This window comes from Macaca nemestrina, chromosome 18, assembly GCF_043159975.1.
Source record: "Macaca nemestrina isolate mMacNem1 chromosome 18, mMacNem.hap1, whole genome shotgun sequence".
Lineage (NCBI taxonomy): Eukaryota > Metazoa > Chordata > Mammalia > Primates > Cercopithecidae > Macaca > Macaca nemestrina.
In genome coordinates this window covers 3155389-3167848 of record NC_092142.1, presented here as the reverse complement: position 1 = coordinate 3167848, position 12460 = coordinate 3155389, and the positions used below count along the sequence as shown (strand labels likewise).

Genomic DNA, 12460 nt, shown 5'->3' with positions numbered 1-12460 from the left:
AGCTACTACATCAGGTCAGCCCCGAGATTCACAGCTGCTCAGCTCAGCCAGGGCAGTGATCTCCTGGGGGAAGTGGACTGCTTTAGCTTAGGCCTGGGGAATGTGACTATTATGGGTAGCCCAGCACCGTTTTCTGGAATGCAGCACGCTTCTCCAACTTCTGCTCTGAGCAGCCAAGGTGCTGTTTTCCTGGGAGGCAGGTTGTGGCTTCAGCTCTGGCCTGAGTGGAGAAGGGGGAAGGTTAGGTGGAGCACCTCTACCTCTGCTTGGCCCCAGGAGCAAGGGTGTGACTGCTGCTCACGGCTCAGTAGAGGGGTATGAAGCCACCAGGCTGAGGTGGTTCAGTGGTGGCTTAGTCTCAGGGATGAAGGGCAACTGTGGCTACTCAATCCCAGGGCAAGATATGCTCTGGCCGTAGTTCCAGTTCAACAATGGTGCAGTGCGGTAGCCACATGACCACAGGAAATGGGCTCACTGTGGACTCCTCTGTAGGGAGCTCAGCTGTGTGGCCTCAGGCAGCCCCCTTGCCTGGGCTTAGTGCCTGTGAAGACAGGGGACGCCAGTGATAAGGGCTGTAGGTGTCCAAGGTGCTGGTGGGGCTCCTGGGATCCCCTTGCTGACCTCCTTGCCTCATTCCCAGCTGATCCTAGTTGGGGATTGGGGTGCAGGCCCAGTGTTTCCTTCTGTTCTTCATGCGGCCATCCTGAGTTTCTCTGCTCTCCAGGTTTCTGTTACTCCTCTAAAGCACTCTGGTGCTCTTCCTCAGTTATTTTGATTAAAAGTTAATTGTTGGCCGGGCGCGGTGGCTCACGCCTAAAATGCCAGCGCTTTGGGAGGCCGAGGCAGGCAGATCACGAGGTCAAGAGATCGAGATCATCCTGGCCAACCTGGTGAAGCCCCATCTCTACTAAAAAAATACAAAAAAAAAATTAGCCGGGTGCGGTGGTGGGCGCCTGTAGTCCCAGCTACACGGGAGGCTGAGGCAGGAGAATGGCGTGAACCTGGGAGACAGAGCTTGCAGTGAGTGGAGATTACGCCACTGCACTCCAGCCTGGGTGACAGAGTGAGACTCCGTCTCAAAAAAAAAAAAAAAGAAAAAAAGAAAAAAAATTAGCCGGGCATGTTGGCAGGCGCCTGTAATCCCAGATACTTTGGAGGGTGAGGCAGGAGAATCGCTTGAACCCGGCAGGCGGAGGTTGCAGTGAGCTGAGATCACGCCATTCCACTCCAGCCTGGGCAAAAAGAGCAAAACTCTGTCTCAAAAAAAAAAAAGAAAAACGAAAGTTAATTGTTTATTCATTGTTCTGGCTGTCTTAGTGAGGGGGAGGAGGACAAGAGAACTAGGGGGGCCGCGCGGGTGGCCCGCAGCTATAATTCCAACACTTTGGGAGACCAGGGCAGGAGGATCACTGGAGGCCAGGAGTTCGAGACCAGCCTGGACAACATTTTGCTCTACAAAAAATTTAAAATAAAAATGGGCCGGGCACGGTTGGCTCATGCCTGTAATCACAGAACTTTGGGAGGCCGAGGTGGGAAGATCATGAGGTCAGGAGTTTGAGACCAGCCTGGCCAACATAGTGAAATCCCGTCTCTACTAAAAATACAAAAATTAGCTGGGCATGGTGGTGCACACCTATAATCCCAGCTACTTGGGAGGCTGAGGCAAGAGAATCACTTGAACCCCGGGGGGCGGAGTTGCAGTGAGCTGAGATCACCCCACTGCACACCAGCCCAGGCAACAGTGTGAAACTTCGTCTCAAAAAGAAAATAAAAATAATAAAAATAAAATAACAAAACAATAAAAATGTAGCTGGGTGTGGTGGCTCACACCTGTGGTCACAGCTACTTGGGAGTATGAGGTAAGAGGATTACATTGAGCCTGGGATGCTGAGGCTGCAGAGAGCCAAGATCTCACCACTGTACTGTGTCAAAAAAAATAGAAAGAAAGACGAAAGAAAGAAAGAAAGAAAAGAAAGAAAGAAAAAGAAAGAAAGAAAGAAAGAAAGAGAAAGAAAGAAAGAAAGAAAGAAAGAAAGAGAAAGAAAAAGAAAGAAAGAAAAGAAAGAGTAAGAAAGAAAGAAAGAGAAAGAAAGAAAGAGGGAGGAAGGAAATTGTGACACATACTGCAATCTGGATGAGCCATGAAGACACTGTGCTCAGTGACATAAGCCAGTTACAAAAGAAGAACACTGTATGATTTCACAAATATGAAGTACTTAGAGGAACCAAAAGCGTAGAGACAGAAAGTAAAACAGAAGTTGCCAGAGACTGATGGGGCGGGAGCAGAGTCTCACTTTAGTCTTGGCACCTGGCTCTGGTTGTGACGCCTGCACCGTCTCCCTGGAGGGGCTGGTCAGAGCTGGGCTTCCACTGACTGATGTGCCAAGGTGAGGCCCCCACAGTACCTCTGCTCCCACCCCTCTGCTCCCACCCCTCTGCACCACCCCTCTGCTCCCACCCCTCTGCTCCACCCCTCTGCACCACCTGTCCAGCACTCCTCTGACTTTCAGGGGCAGTAAGGGCCAGGCACGGGCAGTGGGCAGCTGAGCCCGTCTCAGGAGGAGCCTCCTTCAGGGAGGTGCAGGTGGAAGAGGCCAAGCCGTTGGCCAGCACAGCTCTCAGAGGGAGGAGCTTGGAGGTGGCACAAAGCGGGCTGTGTTCTCACCCTAGCCCAGCCTGAGGGCGCCTTTTCATGGTTGGTTTTGTTTTGTTTGAGACAGACTCTCGCCCTGTGGCCCAGGCTGGAGTGCAAGGGTGTGATCTCGGCTCACCGCAACCTCTGCCTCCCGGGTTCAAATGATTCTCCTGCCTCAGCCTCCAGAGTAGCTGGAATTACAGGCGCCCACCACCATGCCCAGCTATTTTTTTGTATTTTTAGTAGAGACAGGGTTTCACTATGTTGGCCAGGCTGGTCTCGAACTCCTGAACTTATGATCCACCCACCTTGGCCTCCCAAAGTGCTGGGATTATAGGCATGAGCCACCATGCCCGACCTGCCTTTCCATGTTTTGCTGGCAGTTCAGAGGCCTTCTTTCTAACTCCAGGCTGACAGGGTTTGGCGCCCAGAAGGAGAGTCGTCTGGGCCAGGACTCCAGAAGCACCAGCTGGGGTTGTGGGGACTTGGTGGAAGAGACAGTGCACACTGGAGGGGATGTTCAGATGGCGCGAACACAGGCATCACACATGCTCGTTCACACATGTGCACCCAGACACACACGCCCACCCAGACTCTCCTGCACGCGGGGGACATGCACACACGACACCCCTCTTCACCTGCATGCCTGACCTGGGAAAGAAGCCCACCTAGTGGGAGGCACCCCTCTCCCACCCTCCATCTGCCCTGGCCCAAGTGCTGGCCCTGAGCCCGCGTACAGGGAGACTCAACACAGGCCCTTTGTCCCTTGGGATCAGGGCTCCCAAGAGAGGGATTTACTGAGCATTTATTTCCTGCCCTGGGCACACCCAGTCCTCATTCTGCCAGGAGAGGGGAACAATGAGGCCTTCTCCTGCCTGCAGAGGTGGCCCCGGGCCGGCTGGCCCTTGTGTGTCAGGAGTTGGGTTAGGGCCACAAGTCCCTGGCCTCCCTGCCCTTCAGGTGTGGGACTTGGGAAGACCCCTCTGTGGCTCTGCAGCCTGAGGCACAGCAGACAAGAGGGTCTCCATCTGCAACCCATGCAGCAGCCAGGACCTCCCTGCAGCCCCTGGGCCAGGCTGAGCCTCTGCGGGAAGCCCCCAGCCTCACCGGAGGCAAGAACCTGAGTCCCTGACTCAGATCTCCGGGTAGGACTGATCTGACTAAGACCCTGGGCAAAACCAGGAGCTGACACCTCCTAGGGCCTCAGCGGATCCCTAGGGCTCAGGAACCAGAGGGAAGGTCCTGCTGGCTGGGGGAGGGGCAGCATCAGAAGCCCAGGGGTCTTTGCCCCAACCCCAGCAGGGCAACACCGGGCTGTGCCTGTGACTTGTCCTTGAGCGGCTGCTGCTGGAGAAGGAGGCCCTGAGGGAAGGCACTGCAGCCTTGTGCTCCTGAAACCCGAAGCTCCCGCACGCCCGCCTGCGCCCTCACTGAGTTCCTGTTGGTGCCACACTCTGTGCTAAGCGTTTTTTTTTTGTTTTTTGTTTTTTTTTTTTTTTTTTTTAGACAGAGTCTTGCTCTGTAGCCTGGGCTGGAGTGCAGTGGCCGGATCTCAGCTCACTGCAAGCTCCGCCTCCCGGGTTTGCGCCATTCTCCTGCCTCAGCCTCCTGAGTAGCTGGGACTACAGGCGCCCGCCACCTCGCCCGGCTAGTTTTTTTTTTTTTTGTATTTTTAGTAGAGACGGGGTTTCACCATGTTAGCCAGGATGGTCTCGATCTCCTGACCTCGTGATCCGCCCGTCTCGGCCTCCCAAAGTGCTGGGATTACAGGCTTGAGCCACCGCGCCCGGCCAAGAATCTAGATTTTTAGCAAATACTCCTGATAACTGATAGATATATAGTGGGTGTCACTGCATTTGTCTATGTCCTGGACCCTCCGTCCACCCATCGCTTCATCTTCTTTCCTCAGACATATCAGGTGGTATCAGGTGCTGACCTCAGTTCACCTCCCCTCAGACACTTCTGCATGCGTGTCATTAACCAGACTGTCGTAGGGTTGGGCTTTTCTCATTTTGAAGCGTAATTTGCATACAATGAAATCACAAATTTGGAAGTGTATATTCACAGGTTTTATTATTTATTTATTTATTTATTTTGAGATGAACTCTCTGTCGCCCAGGCTGGAGTGCAGTGGTATAATCTTGGCTCTCTGCAAGCTCCACCTCCTGGTTCAAGCGATTCTCCTGCCTTAGCCTCCTGAGTAGCTGGAATTACAGGCACCAGTCACCATACCCAGCTAATTCTTGTGTTTTTAGTAGAGACGGGGTTTCACCATGTTGGGCAGGCTGGTCTCGAACTCCTGACCTCAAGGGGCCCACCCTCCTCGGCCTCCCAAACTGGTGGGAATTGTAGGTGTGAGCCACCACGCCCGGCCTATTCACAGGTTTTAAAACATTATTTTTTATTGCGATAAAATACACATAACATGAAACCACTTTAACCATTTTATTTTTTAATTTTTTGAGACCGAGTCTCGCTCTGTCACCCACGCTGGAGTGCAGTGACGCTATCTCGGCTCACTGCAGCCTCCACCTCCCAGGTTCAAGAGATTCTCCTGCCTCAGCCTCCCAAGTAGCTGGGATTACAGCATCCACCAGCACCACCAGCTAATTTTTGTATTTTTAGTAGAGATGGGGTTTCACCATATTGGCCAGGCTGGTCTCCAACTCCTGAGCTGGTGATCTGCCTGTCTCGGCCTCCCAAAGTGCTGGGATTACAGGTGAGAGCCACAGCGCCCGGCCCACTTTAATCATTTTAAATGTCTAGTTCAGCAGAAAGTCATCCATTACTTAACAACAAGTATACCTTCTGAGAAAAGCGTGGCTAGGTGATGTCAACATTGCAGGAACATCACAGAGTGCATTTCCACATACCTATGTGGCATAGCCTGCTACACCCAGGGTAGGCGGTCTAGCCTATTGCTCTTAGACTACAAAGCTACAGAGCTTGTTACCATACTAAACACTGTAGGCAACTCTAACACAATAATACGTATTTGTGTATCTAAACATAGAAAAGTACAATCGAAATATGGTATTATAATCTTATGGAACCACTGTCGTGTACCTGTGTGGTCAATCACTGAGCAAAACCTCATTATGTGGCATGTAATTGTACATTCCCATTTTCACTGATCCGTTCATTCGTCAATGGATTCTCGGGTTGCTTTCATGTCAGCTACTGTGAATAATCCTGCTATGAACATGGGTATACAAATATCTCTTGAAGGCCGGGCATGGTGGCTCACACCTTCACCCTGGCACTTTGGGAGGCCGCGGAGGGCAGATCACCTGAGGTCAGAAGTTCAAGACTAGCCTGGCCAACACGGCGAAACTTCATCTCTACTAAAAATACAAAAATTAGCTGAGCATGGTGGTGGGTGCCTCTAATCCCAGCTACTCTGGAGGCTGAGACAGGAGAATCACTTGGATCCAGGAGGCAGAAGTTGCAGTGAGCCAAGATCCCGCCACTGCACTCTAGCCCGAGCAACAGAGCAAGACACCATCTCAAAAAACAAACCCCCAAAACTAAACCCCCCCAAAAAACAAAAACCAATATATCTTGAAGACCTTCCTTTCAGTTCTTTTGGGTGTATACTCGGAAGTGGAATTGCAGCCGGGTGCGGTGGCTCATGCCTGTAATCCCAGCACTTTGAGAGGCGGAGGGGGTGGATCACCTGAGATCAGGAGTTGGAAACCAGCCTGGTTAACATGGCGAAACCCCGTCTCTACTAAAAATACAAAAATGAGCCAGGTGTGCTGGTGCGTGTCTGTAACCCTAGCTACTTGGGAGGCTGAGGCAGGAGAATCGCTTGAACCTGGGAGGTGGAGGTTGCAGTGAGCTGGGATCACACCAATGCATTCCAGCCTGGGCGACAACAGCGAAATTCCATCTCAACAACAACAAAAAAATTTGTTTCAGAGGAGTGAAGAAAGCCCAGTGGGAGCCCGCAGTGGGTACGGCCTGGGTAGAGACTTGGCAGGATCCCCATTCTGGGTGGAACCGGCCCAAGAGCACTGTTTTCCCAAGAAAGTCTCATGGGCCGGGCGCAGTGGCTCAAGCCTGTAATCCCAGCACTTTGGGAGGCCGAGATGGGCAGATCACGAGGTCAGGAGATCGAGACTATCCTGGCTAACACAGTGAAACCCCATCTCTACTAAAAAATACAAAAAAACTAGCTGGGCATGGTGGCGGGCGCCTGTAGTCCCAGCTACTCGGGAGGCTGAGGCAGGAGAATGGCGTAAACCCAGGAGGCGGAGCTTGCAGTGAGCCGAGATCCGGCCACTGCACTCCAGTCTGGGCGACAGAGGGAGACTCCGTCTCAAAAAAAAAAAAAAAAAGGAAAAAAAAAAAAGAAAGTCTCATGAAGGACCAGCCATGCTGCTAGGCCCCACCTGGCCCTCAGGGGCCCCCAGGCTTTAAGGGGACTCCTGGCTCACGGCCAGGCCCTTGGTGCTGGAGGAGGTGGTAGGTGAAGGACACCGGGCACCAAGCGGGCAGCCAGGACCCCTGGGCTGCAGACAAGAAAGGGACTGTGGGGTCCACTGGGTCTGGGCCACATCAGGGAGTGTGGTTGAAGATCCGCCCTAGGAGCTGAAAGCCAGGGCGCTATCAGGGCTGAGAGTCCCCAAACAGCCCTTGGGCCCAGGAGTGTGAAGCTGGGAGTAGAGGGCAGAGCTCCCACCCCGCCCCGCCCCCAGGGGGCGCCCCCGGCCCGGCGCGAGGGGAGGCAGAGGAGGCGCCAGGCCGCTGGAGAGGAGGCCATGGGCGCGCGCGGGGCGCTGCTGCTGGCGCTGCTGCTGGCGCTGTCGGGACTCGGGAAGCCGGGTGAGCTCGGGGCGCTGCTGGCGGGACGGGGGAGGGGGGACGATGGGGAGGACGGGAGGTGGAGGCCGCGGGGAGCTCACTTCTTGTCTCCTGCAGAGTCAGATGAGGTGGATCTGTCGTCAGGTAGGGCGCTCAGGATGCGTGATGCCCGCCGGGGCCGTTGGGCTGAGGTGCACGGGGGCGGGGGGAGGGGAAGGGGGGCCTCTACTGCTCTCTCGGCCTCGCCCCCGGGATCGAGAACTCTGTTGGTGTGGAAAGTAACCAATGGGCGCTGGAGGGGGATGGGCAGGCCCTGCAGAGCACGTGGGAGGGTCTCCAGTGTCACCTATTTCCTGCTCTACACACGCGAGGGGACACTGGGTGGGTAAAAGCGTGGTTTCCTGGCTGGGTTGAATGGGAGAAAGGGAGAGGTCGGGCTTGGGGGGCTGCCTCCCGCGGCTCAGCAGTTCCTCTGACCATCCGAGGACCATGCGGCCAACGGGTCATCACGACGCGCATCGTGGGTGGACTGGACGCTGAACTCGGGCGTTGGCCATGGCAGGGGAGCCTGCGCCTGTGGGATTCCCACGTGTGCGGAGCGAGTCTGCTCAGCCACCGCTGGGCGCTCACTGCGGCGCACTGCTTTGAAGAGTGAGTGGGGTGCGAACTGAGGGGTGTGGGGACGGGCAGGAGCAGGGCTGCAGGGAGTGCCACCTAACTTTACCTATGGTCTGATGCCACACTTGGGCGTGAATGTGGTGCGTGGATGCCACCTGGTGTTCTACTGAGCCCCAGGCTCTGCTGCAGCCAGTTACACCCATTCCAGTTCCTTTTGGGTCTCCGGGAGGGAACTCTGTTCAGGTTCTTCCAGAATGTTCTTCCAGAACATTTCCACGCACTTTTGGGTATTCTCTCCCTTTTTCTTTTAACCCAAAGCTCACCACCATCCATCCCACCCTCATTCCCCCTCCTGGTGGACGTGCAGTACAGTGTGGAGCACTGAACCAAGGCGAGCACGCCCGGGACGCTATGTGGACTCCATCCTGCCAAGCCCACACTGCCGTGGTGCATCTGCCCATTCCTCCTTGGGCTGCATGGGGGTGCCCCTGGAGGCCTTGGCTTAATGCAAGGGTCCTTGGGACAGCTCTGGGAGATGACAAGACCCCACCCTCCTGCTCCAGGAGCAGGTCCTAGGACTTTGGTTGTGATCTCTCTGGGCTCTTTCATTTCTACAGGGGACCCTGGGTGTTAGCAAGTAGTAGCAATGCCACAGTCTCCCCTCCTGGACTGGGCCCCAGTTGTGCTCAGGCAGCCAGCCCTCCGTCCAGGGCCCCTGATTGCTCTCTTCTCTTCTACCAGAGAGAGTGACCTTAGTGATCCCTCTGGGTGGACGATCCAGTTTGGCCAGCTGACTTCCATGCCATCCTTCTGGAGCCTGCAGGCCTACTACACCCGTTACTTCGTGTCGAATATCTATCTGAGCCCTCGCTACCTGGGGAATTCACCCTATGACATTGCCTTGGTGAAGCTGTCTGCACCTGTCACCTACACTAACCACATCCAGCCCATCTGTCTCCAGGCTTCCACGTTTGAGTTTCAGAACCGGACAGACTGCTGGGTGACCGGCTGGGGGAACATCAAAGAGGATGAGGGTGAGGCTGGGGACAGGCAGGTCAGGGAGGAACTGTCTTTGTTCACCTGTTCCCCTACACAGGCGCAATAGCCCCTTGCTTGGTCTGGGAGTGCAGGCTACGCCCCTCTTGTGCGCAGTCTCTCCTCACCTGCCAGGGCAGGGACCAAACACCCAGTCTCTCCCTTCCAGGGGCTGTGGGGGCCAGAAGGAGAGTGTGAGAGAGAGGCCAGCTTGGTACAGGCCTGTGGATGGTGGGGTGGTGGAGGGGTTCTGGAGGACTTGGCGACATAAACGTCAGACTTGAATTTATTGCTGCATCTTTCCACCTCCCCCGGTGCTCACCAATGCCCCAGGCATCAGGCTCCCGGGCTGCCTCTCCAAGCCTCTTGCACCCACCCTAGCTCTGGCCGATTCTCCTGCAGCACTGAGCCCATTCCTCTCCCCATAAGTTTTCAAGCCATGCTCAACCGCAGCTCCCACGGAAACCCCTCTGGGGATTCTCTGGTGGGCCTGCCCTGGCACCTGCATGTCCCCCAACACACATGCCCTGAAAGAAGTGGGCCCACCATCTGGAGGAGCCCTGGGGCTGGCAGCCCCCGACTGGGTGTGTTCCCTGTATTAGGAATCCCCTTCCCTCTGCTCCCCTGTCTGGCCTGTCCCTGCATCATCCCACAACAGTAGTAACAATAACAAACGTGGTTCCTTGAGCACACGCAGTGTGCCTGGCACTGTTCTAGGCATGGGGACCCAGCAGTGAGGCAGGCGTGGCCTCTCCTCCTCCTGGAGCTCACCTAAGAATGAAGTTGGTAACGTTTTTATACCCATTTTACAGATGATAAAACTGAGAGGGTTATGGAAATTGCCAAGAACTGATAAATGGAGAAGTCAGGGCCCCTTGCCTTAGAGAGGGTAAGGGATGTCCCCAGGTCACACCCCGGCAGTTGGAAGCGGGAATGGGAAACTCAGCACTGGAGCCGCCTCCCTCTAGAGGAAGGATCCTTTCCCTTCCCTGAGAAGGGCCCCTGCTGCAAAGATGAGTGGGTGTGAGCCGGGGGCACGGCCAGGCTGCCTCTGCCACCCTCTCTCCCCAGCCCAGAGTGGACAGGTCACACCAACCCCAGGCTGCGCCTCAACTCACAGTGTAGGGGAGGCGGGGGGCAGGCACTTCTGGAGCCCCCTGCCTGGTATGCACCTTTGCTCTGCCCTGCGCTGACTGGGAGGCCTTGGGCAAAGCTGTTCATCTCACGGTGCCTCAGTTTCCTCCCCTGTGAAACAGGGTAATGATGGTTCCACATCATAGGCTAGTTCCCAGGTTGTTAGTCCCAAGGGCTTAGGAGAGACCCCGCTGATGGGAAGCGCTGCCTGCAGGTTGGGCCTTGTTGTCTTTTGTCATCCTGTGCAGTACAAGGTGCTGGCTGGGACTCTGAGGCAGGAATTGGACAGGTGTGGGTTCCTGTCAGGCTCTGAGACTTCCCCAGTGCCTTGCCGGGGGTCAGCGGGGTGATATCCCCCTGACTCTCCTTATCTGGGAGTGGGTCCTGATGACTGCTGCCTCCCAGGGGTACTGGGGGGGGGCCCTAAGAGCGCCGCAACAAGCTTGTGCCCAGGCCCTGAAAGCGCCCAGCTGCTACTGAGGCCAGGGCTGCAGCCAGGCTGCCTCTCCCCCAGGTCTGGCTTTGGGTGCTCATCTTAACACCATCTCAGCCGGGCGCGGTGGCTCACGCCTGTAATCCCAGCACTTTGGGAGGCCGAGGCGGGCGGATCACAAGGTCAGGAGATCGAGACCACGGTGAAACCCCGTCTCTACTAAAAATACAAAAAATTAGCCGGGCGCGGTGGCGGGCGCCTGTAGTCCCAGCTACTCAGGAGGTTGAGGCAGGAGAATGGCGTAAACCCAGGAGGCGGAGCTTGCAGTGAGCCGAGATCGCGCCACTGCACTCCAGCCTGGGCGACAGAGCGAGACTCCGTCTCAAAAAACAAAAAACAAAAAACAAACAAACAAAAAAAAACAAAAAAAACACCATCTCAGCTGCCTTCGCCCCTCCCCCTGCTCCTTTTTGCTAAGGAATCTCTCCGTGGGCGCAGGCAGGGCCATTGTTGCTATTCTACGGATAGGGAAAGTGAGGCTGGGGGAGCTCTGACAGCCTGTCTCTCGCTGGGGCCTTCGTGATGCTGCTGAGGGCCTCTGCTGTGCTGGGGTCTGGGCTGGAGCTGGGGGTAATGGAGATGAACCTGCCAGGCACAGTGGGTGCCCTAGGACCCCCACTCCCACAGCCTATGCCATCCCTCCCTAGAGGGGCCTCAGGTTGGTGTCTCTCTCTTTCCCTCTATCGTCCCCACAGAACTGCCATCTCCCTATACCCTCCAGGAAGTTCAGGTCGCCATCATAAACAACTCTATGTGCAACTACCTCTTCTTCAAGTACAGTTTCCGCACGGACATCTTTGGAGACATGGTTTGTGCTGGCGATGCCCAAGGCGAGAAGGATTCCTGCTTTGTGAGTGTCCCTGCCACCACTCCCAGCCCAGGAAAGCAACCTGTGTCCCTGTGCCTTATTTGACCCTTGTGCCAACCCCAGGAGGTGGACACTGTTGCCCCACTCTGCAGATGCAGAAACGGAGGCTTGGCCGCTGCCAGGGGGAGGAGAAGGATGTGCACCCAGTCTACCCAGCCCCACAGCCCTTCCTGCTCTCGGCTTCTCCCCTGCCCCACTCACTCCGCCCCAGGCTGATCTCAGTCCCGCTGCTCCCCAGGGTGACTCAGGTGGACCCTTGGCCTGTAACAAGAATGGACTGTGGTATCAGATTGGAGTCGTGAGCTGGGGAGCGGGCTGTGGTCGGCCCAATCGGCCCGGTGTCTACACCAATGTCAGCTACCACTTCGGGTGGATCCAGAAGCTGATGGCCCAGAGTGGCATGTCCCAGCCAGACCCCTCCTGGCCGCTGCTCTTTCTCCCTCTTCTCTGGGCTCTCCCACTCCTGGGGCCAGCCTGAGCCTACCCAAGCCCGTGCAGGCTGGGGCCACTGCTAAGTCAGGCCCTGGTTCTCTTCTGTCTTGTTTGGTAATAAATACATTCCAGTTGATGCCTTGCAGAGTATTCCTCAAATGCGGTGGCTTCATGGACAGCTCATTCTCTCTTGTGCAGCCGGCCTGTCTGTGCCCCTGGCTCACACCCACATCTGTTCTGTTTTGATCAGAAAGAGAATTGTGTGTTGCTCAGGCTGGTCTTGAACTCCTAGGCTGATCTCGATCCTCCTGCCTCACCCTCCTGAGTAGCTGAAATTAGACTCATATCATGCCCCGCAATGGAACAGGAGTAGTTCCAGGGTGCCAGGAGCTGAGAAGCCTGGAGTGGGGGTGTGTGCATTGGAGGAAATGATCCTGAC

The 12460-nt window shown here is 55.6% G+C and overlaps 1 protein-coding gene across 1 annotated transcript; it reads left to right on the top strand.

Annotated features, from left to right (window-relative positions):
- The first annotated feature begins 7336 nt into the window (after nt 1–7336).
- Nucleotides 7337–12157, top strand: LOC105467907 (serine protease 21). Its single transcript, XM_011717746.3, has 6 exons — nt 7337–7462; nt 7559–7585; nt 7927–8092; nt 8801–9093; nt 11417–11571; nt 11828–12157. Exons 1-6 carry the CDS (start codon nt 7399–7401, stop codon nt 12065–12067), a joined length of 945 nt encoding a protein of 314 aa, XP_011716048.1. The 5' UTR covers nt 7337–7398; the 3' UTR covers nt 12068–12157.
- Nucleotides 12158–12460: the final 303 nt, after the last annotated feature.